The 18,449-nt window shown below is 37.6% G+C and overlaps 1 protein-coding gene across 2 annotated transcripts in view; it reads left to right on the top strand.

Moving 5' to 3' along the window:
• ZFPM2 (zinc finger protein, FOG family member 2) overlaps positions 1-8,355 on the top strand; it is a 305,705-nt gene extending 297,350 nt beyond the window's left edge. For both annotated transcript variants that reach the window (XM_014253745.2, XM_014253741.2), the window contains 2 exons: positions 1,575-1,799; positions 4,875-8,355. In XM_014253745.2, coding sequence (XP_014109220.1) covers positions 1,575-1,799; positions 4,875-7,366 — 2,717 coding nt within the window. In that variant the 3' untranslated portion in view covers positions 7,367-8,355. The remainder of the gene's footprint in view (positions 1-1,574; positions 1,800-4,874) is intronic.
• Positions 8,356-18,449: the final 10,094 nt, after the last annotated feature.

Below are 18,449 nucleotides of genomic sequence, written 5' to 3'. Positions count from 1 at the left end.
TAGTAATTTTGGACTTTCTTTTTTGTGGAAACATCAATAGTTCAACTTTTTTAAGCCATCTGAGGCCAAAACCAAATGTTGAAATGTCACCTTTATAGCAAAGTGAACATTTCAAATGATGCAACCTGTATCAGTAATGTTTTAATAGTGGTGTATGTTGGAATACTAACTGCTCTATTAAATGCTTGTGTCTGAAATCCATGCACAATTATTCAGTGGCAAAGGGAAAAATAGAAATTGGTAGTGGTATAAATATTTTTTTTGCAAATTCATGAGCAGAAAAATAGACAAGCATTAGCATTGCAATCAGAGAAGCAAACTAAGCAATGTAAATTTTGGCTGCATTTGTAAATATTTAGCAAATAAAAGACTCATCCATGTCAATGTGTTGGAGTCTTCAACTTTGTTCACCCAGAGGAATTGAAACAGAGCAGTTGTCCTATACACATCAATATTTGAAATTAAACATAAATTGTCATGAATGATAATGAATTACATCATCAGCTACACATGCCATGTTTTCAGAGCAGCCAGCCATTCTTCAAAATTAAGTTAATTACAGTCTCTAGCAGCTCTTTGCATTCTGAAGTCGGGGGGAGATTTGATGTTGATCAAGATGTGTTTTGATGTTGACTGCAATTGCCTGATCCTGAGGTCAGCTGTCACAGTCTGGAGTTACTCATAATTTTATCCTCTCTTAATCTCTAGAACAGTAGAGTGGTCTCCAGGCCAGATGCAGCGGATGGTCCTATGCCTATGATAATTCCTGAAATGTATGCACAAGTGTTCATTGACTTAAGCCAAAGGTTTAGAAGGGGATGTTCTCATGATTTAGAAATACAAACAAGTTCCAGTTCTCAAGTGTGAATCCTGTCATAGTTTAGTTTTCTAGTGTAGATGTGCCCCAAAAGATCAGAGATTTCTTCTTGTTCTTAGTGATAGCATGGAAGGTTCACCTTTCAGAAATATCAAATAGTTTTTTGTCTTTCTGAGATGTATTCACAACAGGTACTGTGTAGGTGTCCTTGACAGGGTATTAATACACAAATAACTGCCCACTTCATGTAAGTATACCATATGCATCATTACTCTTTACATTAGTAATGTAGCCTCTAATGCACACCAAAAATACACATCCTTCAGAATGATCTGCAGTTAGCACTCAAAAATTCCAAGGCCCAAAGCTGGAAAGTCTTCTGCACACAGAAAAAAAATTGAAAGATGTCACCTAATGAGTACTGATGTATTGGAAATACAGCATAATTCCTGAATTAGTATTGCTTGTTCCCAACAAACATTTAATTTAATTTAATTTTTAAAAATAATTATGTGCCAAAAGCTTCTGGCAGTTTTCTTTGTGCAACTTTTTCTTAAAAATAGCCTTTTGAAAGAAACAACTGTCTTACATGTTAGTCTCTCATCTGCAAGTTACATTTTAATAAACCCATTTCTCTGGTTTCAATGTTTTATTAAATAAGTGGTTTTTTAATGGGGAAGGGAATAATCTAGCTGTGTTATTTGGTTGGCACCAAGTTAACTGTGGCTAACCTGCACCTGCTTATACTTGCTTGTAGAGGACATATTCCCTTGCAAATCCTGTGGCATTTGGTACCGAAGTGAGCGGAACCTGCAGGCCCATCTCATGTATTACTGCAGTGGGAGGCAAAGAGAGGGGCCACAGCTGTCAGAGGAGAGTGAGGACAGTGCTCAGCAGATATCCAGTGTCTGCCCCTTTCCACAGTGTACCAAAAGCTTTTCAAACGCAAGAGCTCTGGAAATGCACCTAAATTCTCACAGTGGTAAGTATCACATATTTTTGTGTATCATCTTCTAGATACAACTTCTTGAAGAATTATTCACTATAGGCATTCAGTAGATCAATGTCTTGCCAAATATATGCAAGCTTTGCATGTAGATAATACCAAAATGTCAACAGTTTCTGACCTGTGTTCTACACCAAGTACCTCTCCCAGGTAACCTCTGTCATTTGTCCTATCTACTAATCCTCATTTGAATGTTGTCTCTCTCTTAATGTGTGTATACACACATGCAGGCAGCATTTCTTTATTGGTGAAGCTATGATCAGGAATCCAGACACAATCAATTACTGCAGGATTCCAGCTACCAAACATACACACAACCACAGAACATGTCCTTCTGAAGTGCCCTAGTGAAGGCTTCTTGGGCAGAAGGCTTTAAGATTCATGGTCCAAAACTCTCTGCTGTTACCAGGACACTTGTTTCACAAAAAACTTCTTTTTTGATAGAAATATTCTTTTCCCTTTTTATAAATATCAAATGGGGATAGTATTTTAGAATCACAAAAACAAAGAATCATAGGTTTGTCTAGGTAGGAAAAGACCTTTGAAATCATCAAGTCCACTTCTAAACCATGTCCCTAGGCACATCAGCATGGTGTAGACAACCAATTTTGAATTGAATTAGGGCTGGAAACACAAGTTAAGAGTTTGCAGGACATTTTGCATTGGAGTTTTCAGTAGCAGAGAACACCTACAAATAAGAAAGACTGCAGTGTCAATGTGTGGTGTGGTTGCTGTCTGTTGTACAGAGCTGCTTCTGAGAAAGAAGCAAGGGCTCTGCAGGTGTCCCTGATCCTCCTGTTAAATGAACGGAGTCTAAAGGACATTTATGGGTGCTTTAGTCACTGAAGAAAGCCTTATTTGGCTGCAGTGTAAAAACTCTTGAGGCATGTGTAGTCTACTCTGGATTTGGTGAAGTGAAAATGTTCCTCTGATACTTGGATAGCAATTGAAAATCTAAAAGGCAACATACTGCCTTGGAGGAGTTTGGTACCTCCCAGGAAAGGACTAGAAGAGTGCTGAGTGAAAACTTCTTTATGTAGACAACACAGAAAACTCTTAGCCATTCATTTAGAGGTCAGATATTTTTGTGCTTCAAGATCTTATCAAGCTATTGCCATTTTCTGTTCGTTGCCTACAAAATATTTCACTGTTCAGTAAACCAGCAGAACCGTAAGCTACAACTGCTTCAATAAGATCAGGTGAAGGCAGCCCAGTGTGTCTTACAGCCTGGTAATTATAACCAGATACTCTGGGAAGATTACAGATTAATTTCTCCCCATGCAGAGGAAAACTGAAATTCTAACCATTGTGCAAAAGATTTGCTTCAATTATTTGCATTTATTGACACACCATTGGTTTAGGTGTTGAGGGTTTTGAGCCATGAGCTGTGAGTCACCATGTCTGCATGTAATCTAGAGATGTGTGTTCCTTGAAAGACAAAGTTCTGAGATTGTGGTGAATTTCCAGTAAGAATCTTTGGTTATTTCTTATAAGAGAGGTATTCTTTTTAGTCACAAACCAGTCTATTCAATCATTCTTGCTATTTTTCCTATCCTGTCAGTCTTTATTTTTCTATACAGATCATCACAAGTTATAACACCTGCAGTAGGAATGAAACATTCCTTTCCCAAATGTCTTATAATCTTTGGAAGCCCTGTGTTCAGCTGCTGTTACTGTTCCCACTGGAGGCTCTAGCAGACCTACACCACTGGAAAGCAGAGCCCTGACTGAAATGCAAAGTCCCATAGAGACTGCTGTCACTGTACCCCATGATGGGGAAGCATGCAAAGCACCATCTCATGTCAGTGGTGGAGCTAAAGCCTCATGTGGCCTCCTGGGTAAAGAGAGCCTGATGGGAAGCAAGTGCTGTGCCTCTCCTTGGCTCCCTTCTGGCCTCTGAGGCCAAGAGCAGGTCAAATTTCAAATGCCATTCACAGCTTGGGGGGGGTCACTGATGCTGGGGAAGAAGGGAGGACCTCCAGGTACAACAGTGTGACTACCCACAGAGTGAACTACAGTATTCTTACTATTTTATATTGTCCAACTACCTACTTCACTACTAACCACCTACCACCTACTACTAACCACTAACCAACTACCACACACCTACTTCACCTGACTGAGGTGTGGTATATGTGTATATGTGTAGGCAGAACAAATACTTGTTTTAAATTCTGAATAACGTCCCTATCAATATTTTTGCAGCTTTTATTGTCTAAAAGGTAACTAGAATCCATGTTGTTGCAATGGAGAAACTTGGCCTTATCTCTTTTTAAAGCATTTTCAATTTCAAAATGCCATGAAAAATGGAGTTTTTTGTTTAATCGGTGATTGTAAGATGTCTTTGAATGTACTGTTCTTGATAAAGTAGTAGTGATTTCATGAGGAAAAGGTGTCATATTATAGCAGTTGTTGCCAATGGCCATTATATGAGAAAGATAAAATGTCAGTGAAGCCATGTCTTACTGCTCCTCCTCCCTTCACAAGGGACACAGCTCATCAGTCCTTTCTGATGAGGACAGATCTGTAACCTGTTCCCAAACTACAGCCAACCCATGCAAGCAAAGAGCTGAGCATCAGTAATACTCAAAATGCTACTTCTTTTTTGTCTGTGGCTTTCAGGCATGCTGAGGGCTGTACCTCAAGTTATATCATAACCTTGAACCTCTTGACCTTGTTGTGCTTTCTGTGCATTGAAAATTTCCAGTGACTGTGTATGGGGAACATTATGTGTCCCTTTAGTTGTAACTGCAATTTCTGAGACCTTTTCATTTAGAATAAGTCCAGTCTATTTTTATCCTTTCCCTTGTTCCTTCTCTCCCTGCAGTTCTGATGAATGCATGCAAATACTAGGGCTCTCCAAAGCAGTGCAAAAGTCTGTGAATAACATAGCAGTTTCAGGAAAAACAATTCAAGTACTTTTAGGGTGACTAATACTATCTCATTAGAGGAACATTAGTCATTCTCGCTGTATTTGTACCTTCTGTGCAGCTGATTTCATGAGGGGCAAAATGGTCACTTCATTTTGTATTTTTCTTGTCTTTTCTGTAGGAGTGAAAATGGAAGAATTTCTCCCACCCGGTGCTAGTCTGAAATGCACAGTTTGTACTTACACCGCAGACTCAGTGATTAACTTTCATCAGCACCTGTTCTCGCATCTTACTCAAGCTGCCTTTAGATGCAATCACTGCCATTTTGGCTTCCAAACTCAGAGGGAGCTACTGCAGCACCAAGAGTTACATGTCTCTGGCAACAAAATTCAGAGAGAAAGTGACATTGAACACTCTCCAAGTGGAAATGAAGAAGGTTTGCAGCCAACAACGGACCTGTTGAGCAGAAATGATGTTCCCCAGAGCCAAAAGACCATGCAGACTAAAGATGCAAGTTCTGATACAGAGCTTGATAAATGTGAAAAAAAGGCTCCACTTTTCCTTCCAAACCAGAGGCCAGAAACCCAGCCTGCCGCAAATAAGCAGAGTTTTTCATATACCAAAATAAAATCTGAACCATCCAGTCCAAGGCTTGCTTCATCGCCAGTTCAGCCTAGTATTGGTCCTTCTTTCCCAATGGGACCTTTTCTTTCCCAGTTTGCTTTTCCCCAAGATATCACTGTGGTTCCTCAGGCTTCAGAGATATTAGCAAAAATGTCAGAACTGGTCCATCGAAGGCTGAGGCATGGAAGTAGCAATTATCCGCCTGTAATTTACAGTCCTTTGATGCCTAAAGGGGCTACATGTTTTGAATGCAACATAACATTCAATAATTTGGACAACTATTTGGTACACAAAAAGCATTACTGCAGCAGCCGATGGCAGCAGATGGCAAAGTCACCAGATTTTTCCAGTGTTCCAGAAAAAATTCCTGAAGCTGTAAGTCCCAGTAATGGTCAGAGCTCTATAAACATCCTGAATCCAGCTCCTCACACATCAGATCCAGAAAATCAACTTCTGCAGACATCTTGCTTAAACTCTTCCAATGTTTTAGATTTGATTGGGCCAAACAATAAAAGTCATGAAAAAGACTTTACTGCACAGCCTAAGAAGCTGTCAGCTGCAAGCAACGGTGATGAGAAGATAAATGGAAAACCTTCTGATGTGAAGAATCCCAACACTCCCTTAGTAGAGGGGGAGAGTGACCCTAACAAGACCACATGTGAAGCTTGTAATATTACTTTCAGCAGACATGAGACCTACATGGTCCACAAGCAGTATTACTGTGCCACTCGCCACGATCCCCCGCTGAAGAGGTCCGCTTCCAACAAAGTGCCTGCCATGCAGAGAACAATGCGTACTCGGAAGCGAAGGAAGATGTATGAGATGTGCTTACCAGAGCAAGAGCAGAGGCCTCCACTAGTTCAACAGCGATTTCTAGAAGTTGCTAATCTTGGCAATCCTTGTACATCAACTCAAGAGTCAACAGAGGGCCTTGCAGAATGTTACCACCCACGATGTGATATCTTTCCGGGAATAGTCTCGAAGCATCTGGAAACGTCACTGTCTATTAACAAGTGTGTTCCTGTTTCAAAGTGTGATACTGCCCACTCCACCGTGTCTTGCTTGGAGATGGATGTGCCAATAGATCTCAGTAAAAAATGCTTACCCCCATCAGAGAGGACATCCGCTTCTCCCAAAAGGCTGCTGGATTACCATGAGTGCACTGTATGCAAGATCAGTTTTAACAAGGTAGAGAACTACCTGGCTCACAAGCAGAATTTTTGTCCTGTCACTGCTCATCAGCGTAGTGACCTGGGACAACTTGACAGTAAGGTGTTTCAAAACCCAGAAAGTGAAAGAAACAGCCCAGATGTCAGTTATGAGAGAAGCATAATCAAATGTGAGAAAAACGGAAACTCAAAACAGTCCTCTCCTAATGGAAACTTATTTTCCACACACTTAGCAACACTTCAAGGACTGAAAGTCTTTAGTGAAGCTGCCCAGCTTATTGCTACAAAAGAAGAAAACAAACATTTATTTCTTCCACAATGCCTTTACCCTGGAGCAATAAAGAAAGCTAAAGGAGCAGATCAGCTTTCTCCATATTATGGAATAAAGCCAAGTGATTACATTTCTGGTTCTCTCGTCATTCATAATACTGATTTAGATCAAAGCACAAATACGGAAAGTGAATCTCCTAAAGGCCAGGCGCCTTCGAATGGATGTGCTGTGCAGAAGAAAGAATCTCTTCCACTACTGCCGAAAAACCGAGGCATGGTAATAGTTAATGGGGGACTAAAACAGGAGGAAAGGCCTGCTGCTAACCCACAGCAAGAGAACATTTCCCAGAACCCTCCACATGAAGATGGGCACAAGTCTCCTTCTTGGATCTCTGAGAATCCCTTAGCTACAAATGAAAATGTCTCTCCAGCAATTCCTACAGCAGAGGAACAGTTGTCTAGTATAGCTAAAGGTGTGAATGGCTCTACCCAGGCTCCAACCAGTGGAAAGTATTGCCGACTGTGTGACATCCAGTTCAACAATCTCTCAAACTTTATAACTCATAAGAAGTTTTATTGCTCTTCACATGCAGCAGAACATGTTAAATGAAATAATCGGTCACCTTTGGTACATGTGTTTAGCATATTGTTCCATACAGTTTAAAGAAAGCTGTTTGAATTACATCTGGACAATCAGGAGATTTCACTATTGCTGAGTTGAAGACTTAAAGGTGTAATTTCATTACAGTCCATTAGTAAAGTGTATTATTGGTGCCATTTTCAAAAATATTAATTTATTTTACCAGCAGTATTCATAGCTGTAGTTATGTTATTTTTTATTTAAAAACTTTATATTAAAGTCATTTGTAATGTTATTGTATAGTTATTGTGTAGCACATATGGTTTGCACTGTATAGTAGATTTTAAAGAAAATAGTCGCAAACAATACAGAAAAGCATTTTAGAAATAGCTTCAAAAGCACTTGTGTATCCTGATTTTTTTTCTTATATGCTGTTGCAGATATATGTATATGCTAAAATATAACTTGCAAAGAAGTTTCAACTATGCTGTAAAGTTCGCCTTAAAATTTCAATTCTTTTGAACAATTGGGCTCAGTTTGCACTTTATATTTTAGCACATACAGTACCTTAGTCATTAGGCTTTGCATTTGTATGTAGCAGTATGTTTCTGTCCACTTTCTTAATCTGAAACGTACGTTAAATGAAGATGGCATTTTCTTTCTTGTATAGTACTTGTATTTTCTTTCGCTGATGCATCTCTGTCTCAATTTTTAAACCTTTGCTGTTAAATGCAATACTTTATAAAGAATGAACAAAATTACTGGAAGCAGTATTGTAAGAAATGAGGTCATATCAATCAGTTTTATCTTTTGAAAGGCACAGTCTAAAACAAAACCCTAAACTCAATGCTGCAATTATGAATCTAATTCATATATAAGATATATTTAAATATAAGAGTAGCAATACTGCAACTGGTGATCAAAAAGATAATGTTCTACTTCTGATAGAAATAATTTCTCAACAAATGTTGTTACTATGCATGTATATGGATGGAATAAAATTCCAGATAATTGGAGAAGTTTGGCAGTAATTTCTTTAATTTTTTTTAATTTTGTTTTTCAAGGTAGATTTAGAGCTCACAAACTGTGCAGAAGCTCTTAGGAATGAGCCAACATTGCCTTCTCTTCAGTGGAAGCAAAGTGTTCAAAGAGACAGTGACTACAAAGGATGCCTCCATTTCCAGGGAGTCCCCACTGACAAGTCACTAGTGCATCTGGGTCTAAGACTGCCTGGTGATCCAAAACTTTAAATCTGAGGGTCTGAAACCAGGAAGGCTGTTCTCTTTACTAGTGCCAAGGAACACATGCTTCCCTGGCAGTATCTCTATATGTCAAAATCAGTGGAACAATCTCCTTCCTAATACCTCTGGTATGATTTTTCATGTGTTCAGTGTTCTTATATAAGAAACAAGATCATTCACTTAAGAGAACAGCAGTTTGTTCCACTAATTCAGTATCAAAATATTAGGCAATAATTTATGTTATATTAAAATCTGAACTAATGCACAATTAGTAACCTTCACTTGCAATTGTTTGGTCTCCTGTACACCGTTTTCATTAAAAAAACCTGAGATTATAGAAATGACCTATTGATGCATTTTCATCCTACAAATTTGAGAGCAAAACCATGATCTGAATAGTTACATAAACAGTTGTATTTTAATTCCTGTATCAGCCAAAGAAACAACTCAGAACAAGCTACATAAAAGGATGGTATTTCAGCAGCCAGTTGTAGTCTAGCATAAGAGCATACAATGCCACTACCTTTCAGCAACCCCATTTCTGTGTAGTTTGGACTGAAACTGTTCTTTTTTTATTATTATTTTTAAGTGTAGCTACATGTAACCCAGTAGTGAAAATAATAAACTTCAAAACTATAGTTAATTCTGTTGGTTAGCTGGGGTTTAAATACAGGTCAAGATTGCTTAAAATTGTACTAATTCTCACTTGCAACAAAGATAGCAGATGCATACATTCATTTCAGTAGGCCCAAAGTTGGTCCTATAGCAACACACCAATACAACACACTAATAGATAATATCACTTGAGAAGGAGAAAAAGCATTACAATCACAGGGATAATAAAACAGGCAAAATGTTCATGATTATCAATTTAACATTCATAAGGAAATACACCAGAATATCTAAGACTTTACAATATTTGAAATAGATAGTGAATTTTGGTGGTTTTGGTGGCAAACATTATTTTGAAGATTATCTATCTTGCAATACTGTGTTAAAGAACTCGGTGATTACATCTGGATTGAAATAACCTAATTCTGAAAGATCCACATGCCTAGATGAAAACTTTTTAGGTGCAGCTAGTCACAAGGCCATAGATTGTGTAATTTACAATTGCAGAGCTCTAAGGGTGTGTTTAGACAGTGAGAAAGTAAAGGAAAATATCAGGGTTAAAGCAAATACCTAGTTGAGAATTGATGCTGAAAAAGGAAAGCCTTATCACAAATGGTTTCTGATCCAGAAATGCTGAGGGTTCCTGATATATTCCAGAAGTAAATTAAAGCCTTCCATGCTTCATTATATTCTTCCCACTGGCTAGTCCAATTTCTTTCACACAACAAAATAATTCTGCTAACGTTTTCTCTTTATAAATCACCTATTTGGTTGACTGCTTCCATTTTTACAAGCTCAAAATAAGCACAACCTGTTCATTTGTGGGTGCAGTTACTCAATTGTAAACACATTTCATATATTTTAGTCCCTTCACAGGAACAACTGGTAACTGACACTACTAAACCCCTAAGTTATACCATCACACTCTGTGAAAGTAAAACTGTACACAAGCTATGTGGGTAGCAGATACAAACATTTTAATTTTTTAGTACATTTTTAAAAACAGAAAGCATTTTAAAAAAAACTGCTCGCAGAGCTGGGTTCAGGAACCATATTTTTCCATAATTTTATAGACTGTTTTCAATTGTTTTAGTTCTTTATTGCACTCATTTTTAAATTTGCCCATGTGAAATGAGCACATAAACACTTCAAACAGCCAGAAATCTCTCTCCTGTCTCTTAAACCAGCTTGCACAATACTGGCCTAATCCCATCTTGGGGCTTAAATCACATCTACATTTAAGTCATAACTATTGTTTACAGAAATAAACTACTTAAATCTGTTTTCTGACTAAGGGGTTATTTGTGTTCTCTTCAGATTACATCTACATGTTTGTCCAAATTGATAAACTGCCTATTGCTAAAAGCTTGTCTTCCAAACTTCTTTTAGGTTTTTGTAGGGTTATTAATTTTTTATCAAATCACCTGTGCAAAACGAGTCCATTCTTAGTTAGTCTTTGACACCTGGAATTCAGCAGGAAGCAGAGCACCTCAATTAAATGGTTTGGATTCCTTAATCCTTGTCAGCTGGTGTCAGTAAATAAATCTTTGGGGCTATGGGGTGAACAGCTTAGCAAAAGGCATTAAAATATTTCCTGGGTTTCTGTTAAAAAAAATAGAATTGCTGCACATGAAGACTTAATAATTAGAAGAGCTGGTTCCTGCCTAACTCCCTCTGTACTGATTGCCTGGCAGGTTATACATTCAACTTCTGTGCTTTTTAAGGAAGATTTCCATATTCACAAAACATCCCATCCACAGGCATTGCTCAGAACTAATTTGGCCACATCCCTGTCTACCTTATTTATTTGTTTCTACACCAAAATTCAGACTCTGAAAGGCAGTTGTGACTCCTCATTCATACAACATTCATACCACAATCTTCACAGTTTTCACAGAGCAATGATGATTTTTTTTTCTTTGTAAAAAAAACCAGTAAGGCATATTGCTACAAGATGATGTCTACTTGTCTTGAAGTAATTGTAATAATGTTAGGATTCTGATGACATCTTCTCATTATTACAAATGATCATAAAACTACATCATAGATATCTACTGTGGATCCACACTCCTAACTTTCTGAGTTTCTCATTTCTACTAGGTAACTATTGACTATGTTCACTGTCTACACTGTCTGCAAGAATGTAGAAGTCATATCCTAAACATAATAGAGAGTATGAATAAGGTGATTTCTCCATTATACCATAAGCACTGCACCAATGGCAAGTGGAGAAGGAAAAAAAATAAAAAATAAAAAACCTGATGTAGAAATTAAAAAAAATAAATCAATTCCAGCTCCACTGTCAAGATGATGTGTAGGTGGGCTAATTCACTTGCTGAATATACATACATAAGCTGTGAACCAGAAGCCACTGTAAAACAGTGGAACTGAGATGGAGCTCTGAGCAGCCTGGAAAACCTGACTTACAGAAAATTCCTTGGTGAGTATAATGGAAAAAGGGTGGTGTGGGATAATCTTATTGAGGGGCAAAGAAGATAAGGAAAAAGTGAAGTGGCACTTTGTTAATGCCAAGAGTGTAGTATGGTGCACTGAAGGCCGCAGAAGGCAGCAGTTACAAGGCATCAGCCCCATAAAAATGCTACATGTCCCTGTGGGCCTGTTGAGAGTGGCTAAAATACTGATGAGACAAAATCCTTGGAAGATCACTCCCAAATTCTAAATATTGTTAATGGAAAGGTTCTGGCTTCTGGTGTTTTCCTTTTCCCCAAGGCTGACAATGGGAAAGAGAACCACAACTCTTTTGACCTTCCAGATCACCTTCAGAGCTGGTGTGTTGTGCTGACATGAACTGTGCATCCAGAACAGATATGTGTGACCCTCTTGTAAATTAGAGTCAAGCCAGATAGCCAGGCTTCAGATGTGTTAGCCTGGGAGCCCACCTGGTCCCTCCACTGACGTCTTCCACAGAGGTCACTGACAGTGCTTCAAATCCAGACCACTTAGAGCCATAGAAGAATGAACTAAAATAGTGGTGTCACTTATGTATGGAGTTAAACAGAGCACGGGGAAGGGAGGTGGGCAGGAAATCTGCAGTCACACAATTAAAGCTTCTTCATAATACAGCAGCATGGGATGAATTCATTGTGACTAGAAGGATGAGACAAGGGTTTTATGCTGGGGTGAACAGAAAATTGTGATTCTGACAAATTCAACTTTCAAATACATGGATTTTTTTACTATATACACAAACACATATGTAAAACATCACAGGGAAATGAGAATGTTCAAAACAGGGAGACAACATAAACTAGATTAAGAGATTAGATCAAGCACCTCTATAAAGTGATTAGAAAAATCCTTTGGTGCAGCAGTAATAGCCTAACTCTTTAATCTTCATTGCATAGGTAAACTGGCATCTTTTGGTGCATGGAGGGTGATAATACGCTCATTCGTATTCAAATTTAAATGTCCCGGCAAAATTGCTCTTCTCTCTTTCTGCTCTCAGCTGCTTTGTGCAGGTCCCAAGCCTGGAGAAAGGAATTTGTTCCTACATACCAACTCAGTGACCCTCACACTAATTTTTTTCCACCTGACAACTTTGTCAGTTTTGTAACAGTCTTGTTTTGTTTTCTATTGTGGAGTTTTTTTTAACTCTTTACCAACCTTGAATGAGTCACAGTAGAGGCAGGTGAAAGGATTCACCTGAGCTGGTGTATTGGAGAATGTGTTAATCTCCGTCATTGGAGACATGAAGTCACTTGAGTCACTCATGAAAAGGAGGTTTACACACTCAGCTGTTCTCATCTCCTGCAGCTGAGTCCCCTTGTTAGGACTTTTATATCCCTCATCACATCTTGAAACACACTGCTTTCTAGTGCTAAACAGCATAACCCAGAGACACTCAGTCAGTTGTCTGCTTTGAATTAAAAATATTTTGCTGTAGGAAATCTCCATGAAAGAATGTGTTGGACATGCACTTTGAATGACACTATGGGTAATTTTAATACTCACTGTTGATATAATAAGCTAGTATTCATCCCCAAAGTGGGGGCTGTGCTCCTCGGTAGTAAAGGTCCAGTCATTTCTTAGGGATGTCAGGAGAATCCCAGGTCTTAACACGTAGACAACTACAGGGACAGAGGGAAGTCAACATTTACTGTTTTTCTCCTCCCATGTCAGTCATTCTGCAAAATAGAGAGGAAACCATTGGAACACAGAGAAAAGGACTTTAAGGGCTATAATGTATGGAAGGGATTTGTGGCTTCTGGCCTTGAGGTGGCTTCTTGTCTTTTTTACACTAAGCAGATATTGGGAAAATGGCCTATCAGCAACCAAGGCTTATTTTCAGTGTTAGAAAACTTGACATGCAGTGTGCTTTTGTAAATTGTACCAGAAATTACTTTCCTTTTATGAGAAGTGTAGTTTTGGGCAGGTAATTTTTATATTAGGAAAAAAGAAGTTGGCACGGTTTGCAGAAGTTTTTAATATACTGAAATCTGTAGTATCACTAAAATACATTTTACAAAATACAAAAGCTTTCATGCAATTTGTGGAACTAAAAGTAATAATTATAAAAAAGATGTTGATATGATTTGACTTATTTGAACTTTATTGTGCTAGAGGGATTCAGTGTCACTTTGCGATAGCCACTTCAAGGAAAAACTGTCTTCTCTGCAAGAACTTTCCTTGTCAATAGCATGTGTTCCTTATTCTTGTAACATCAAAATATATAACAGTTTATGCCTGTTGTATTAGATTTGATAATGACATTCACAGTATGAAAATAATATTTATATAAAATATTCAGCTTGAAGATAACTGTTAGACCTTCCTGATACAAAACTGCTGTATATATTTGCCAACCATCTATTAAAGATAAGTGATAATATTACTTTGTGCATTTTCTCTAAGTTCATGACAAGCATAATTAATCCCAATAACCAGCAAGGTGAAAGTAGAATTCATTCTTAGGTGATAAAAGTGCCAGTTTTCTTTCCAAAACAACAAATTCCAAAACTTTCTTACCACCAGATAAAATTAAAGTGAAAAAAATGAAATGTTGTACAACTTTGTCCAGTGACACTTATGAGCCGTTACTCTGAGCTGTGGAAGATCATGCTGTGGATGCATCCCTGGTGTAGAAAAGCACAGTTCAAGAACCTTCTACTGATGTTCAGAACCAACAGTGAACTGAGTCCTGATGCAGGCTCAGATAAAAACAAATTAGTTGTTTAATTATTGTAAATTGTTTGAATCAAGAAGCAGCATTTTGAAAACATGAACTACCCTGCTATCTGAATTTCTCTTAGAAATGGAGATGAGTTTTTAGTACTCAGCTGAGTATCAAAACCTAGAACAGTTGTTCCAGAGTTGTGCTCACCTAATAGGAATGCAGTGAAAAAAAAACCAGCTGAGCACCACATGAATCACTAGGAATACACTGAAGATCTGTCCATTCACATTCATATTACAAATGAATGAATATAGATCTAGTAATTTTTCAACTGAAAATAGATGCAGTAAGTGTTTTCCATTTAGCATTAATCAGACTAGATTCTCTTTTCAGTTTCACCAGAACAAAGTAAATAGTTTATTCTAAATTGCAGCTGGAGTTACTCCACATTTTTTCTGATTCCACAGAGAGCAGAATACATCCCAGAAACTGCTGTTAGCTTGTCTAATTCAGACCTCATATTACCATCTTCATAAGAAATCATTTATGAAAATAATTTGAAAATAATGAAAGAACTTGCTTTTACAGGCATTTTGAGTCAAGCTCAGCTACCATTGTATAAATGTCTATTTCAGGAATAAATAACCTGCAACATGTAGAAAGGCCAGTTACTTATAGAATTGCTACCATTAAAGGAGTCACGTTATTCTCTGACTTCTTTTTTTCTCTGAAATATATATGACAGCTGAAATCCCATCTAGACATCAGTTCATGACTTCTACCAAAAGGACGATTTTGTTGAGTGTAAAAAGAGCACAACCAGTGTTTGAACTACATAAGATTCAATTTTTCACTGGACTATTGTAGTGTTATTTACAGCAAGGAGAGGTTGTGTGCCTGTGAGACTTGACACTAGTAATCACACACATGATTGCACTCTTGATGGTGCAGCTTAAGAATTCACTTCTTTGGGAAGCAAGGTGCATCTACAGAAACTTAACATCTGCTTGGGCCTGGCTCCCCAGCTGGTGAAGTCCTGTCCATCTAATGGACTTCCAGATAAGAAGAAAGCAGACATTGTGGCTTCAACACAGGCTGTGATTCCAACTGTTTAAATCCCCCTGAGACCATATAAGATGTGCTCTTTCATATCTTCTCCAACAACAACTTCAAAATCCAGCTCCAAAGACAGTAAAGGCTTCCTCAAGTTCCAAGACCATTGCCTTCCCAAACTGAAGGGTGGACGAACCAATTTTTATACATCCATAGCTGCGTTCTTCTCACCAAAAATTGTGCTTTAAGAGGGTAAGGAGCTGCTCTTCAGTTTACTGGGTATATGAACACTCATGTGCAATTTTAGTCATCTGCTGACCTCTCTGGAGGCACCACTGGAAACATTTTCTTTCCTCACTGATATTAAGTATTTGTTAAACTTATTTTCAGAAGCATCAGTGATACTTCTCAGGAAGCAGAAGTGAGATGGAACACTTATCCTGGTCTCTGTTTAGAAGACCTGAGAAGTAATGCACAATTTGAAAACTTCCAGATGATCTCCATGTAACTTGTGGGAACTCACAAGAAATATGTTTCCTTCCTGCACTACTCTGAAACTATCAAGGATTTCTAAGACCCATTCAGTGCCCCCCAATTGCAGTTCATTCAGGAAATTTATGTTCAGATTCAGTAGGGCAGTATAGCTACATGATGTGATGTGATGTGCAGGTGTAGATATAGGACAAAGAGAAGATAAATAGAGAAGAGAAATAGAGAAGCTTGGCTTTAGGGGATACAATCACTGAAATCTCACTGATTCAGCCATGAGCAGTTCATATCCTCAGCAATGGACATGTTTAAAAAAAGATTATTCATCACATATAAAGTATTATGTGAATGCAGAGTATTGTTATTTTCCAAATTTAGTGGTGGTGAATGTTTTCTCCCTGAACAAATAATCTAATTTAAACATGAAGCATAAAAGTTATTTATCTTTGATGAATGATATTTTGGTTTTCTTTCAGTGGAGAGTATTTAAATACAGTCATTAAAAACCAACACACAAACTTCAAACATATCCAGATGACAGTTCCATCTTCCATATAACAATTTTCAGAAGGTTGAAATATTTTCAATACCAAAAGCACAATTCTGCTGTTCCTCCATGCTCCATAGTTCTAGACGTCTGTTCAGCCTTTTGAATAACAAGAGGTCAATTTGATCAAGAGATTGTGGCAGACAAATGCAATGATATACCTGCACTGCAAGTGTTTATTATGTTTGGCAGGTGCTTATGTAATGGTCAGGCAAAGTGAAGCTCAGCATAGAGTAGAATATATGTTTTTATTGCTGGAGTTCAGGAAAAGGCTTACATTTGAATTTGCTTGAATGCAATTGCCTGAGAAAAAGGCGTACATCCATGTAGAGGTGAAATGAAAAGCCCTACTTACCAAGATTGACTGTCTGTCAATAGCTCATCCCCTAAACTTTTCCTAACAACGGTCTGAATGCCAGCTGGCATCTTGAGAAGTATAAAAGAGCTGTGAAGAAGGCAGTGAGAAGTGTCTTGAATTTGAAAATGAATTTTAGTTTAGCAGTTCTCTGGATAGTTTTTGTTGTTGTTAGACCTTTGAATGTTTTATAGTGGAAGTTTTTTGTGTAACAGTGATGTTCGGCCTGAACATTTCCTAGACCTGAGCTGCAGATTCCATTTTCTGACTTTCCTCTGAGGAAGAGAAGCTGGTCCTGCACTAGTAAACTCAGGAATGACTTTTCTGACAAACACCAAGAAGCCTGTCTCCTACTTAACATAAAATAGATTTCTGAATTTCAATGATATTCATTTCCCTAGCTGGTTATTTTTAATACAAAATAAGCAGAAAATGTTCAGAAAACCAATTCTGATCAATTTTGATTCAGGTGATTCAAGAATCTTGAGAAATTAAAGCAAATTGTTTGAAAGAATCAGTCAAAGAATGCTCAAAGTTCTGCTCTCAGTTCTCAGCTTTCCTTGACCATATCTATTTTATGAGTACTCTGTATAATGCTTCATATGTATATATATATACACAATACAAATACAAATACATGTATATATATGCATATATTTAGTCAAAATATTCTAGACATGTATTTCAGCTCTGTAAGTCTGATTCATTAGCTAATGGGTAGCAAAATTTACAAAATACCATATTTGTATCAGGAAAATCCCATAAATATCTGGAAAACAGCTGGAATCTGGACTGTGACAAAGTGTGCCGTGTAGGTCATGTACCCAGGAAAAACAATGATGAATGCTTTGAAGTTTGTTGTACTTTCATGTCCAAAAGTTGTTCCAGGATTTTGGTCTTGTATTTCACAAAGCCAATTTCACTTCACATTTTTAATAGTTGGTATTGACTTGAATTCCCCTTTACAGAGAAACCTCTTTACATTATTTAAAAAGTGTCAGAATATGATGAAGAAGGTGCTCATATCCTCCATAGTGCATATGTCTAACACGGAGCATAGGGCATGCTCATGTAGACTGACGTCTGTCTCCATCAGAGTATCAGTAAATTCCATAAATAATTTTTACATGCCATGCTACCTTTCTCACCCAGTGTCAGCCCTCATCATCCATTAAAAACTGCCACTGGAATTTGTGCTCCTCTCAGAGCACTATTTAGACCTTTTATTGGAAATAGATCAAAGATCCATGACTATTTCTTAGTTCTGGTAATACCAGGAAAATGTGCAATGGAAGTAAGAATGGATATTATTCCTGTGATGTGTCCTAGCACAGACCATACTGATTAGCTGTTTTTGAGACTGCCTGGAAGATTGGTACAGTTACTGGCAAATGCTTCTAATCTCTGTGGGTCATATGGGAAAGGAGGGGTTAATCCTTTATTCTTTACAAATTGTCATGTAGATACTTCATTTTTAAAGTAAATGACAAAAAAAAAACCGCTTACATTTTACGTTGTGATTTGACCAAGAGGCTTATCAATCAGGTAATTTAGTTTCCAGTTAAAAGATAAACTAATACTGAAAAATTTGCAATTTTTCCCTCTTTCTTTAATCCAACTTCTATATTTTGTGACTGACATTGGACATACATAGTTATCAAAAAATGAATATTTTGTTTATG

The sequence above is a fragment of the Pseudopodoces humilis genome, chromosome 1 (assembly GCF_049639895.1).
Source record: "Pseudopodoces humilis isolate 2021_Gansu_Grassland_sample_001 chromosome 1, ASM4963989v1, whole genome shotgun sequence".
In the NCBI taxonomy this organism is placed as follows: Eukaryota; Metazoa; Chordata; class Aves; order Passeriformes; family Paridae; genus Pseudopodoces; species Pseudopodoces humilis.
Note: the sequence above shows the minus strand (reverse complement) of the source record. Positions and strands in the feature narration are given on the sequence as shown.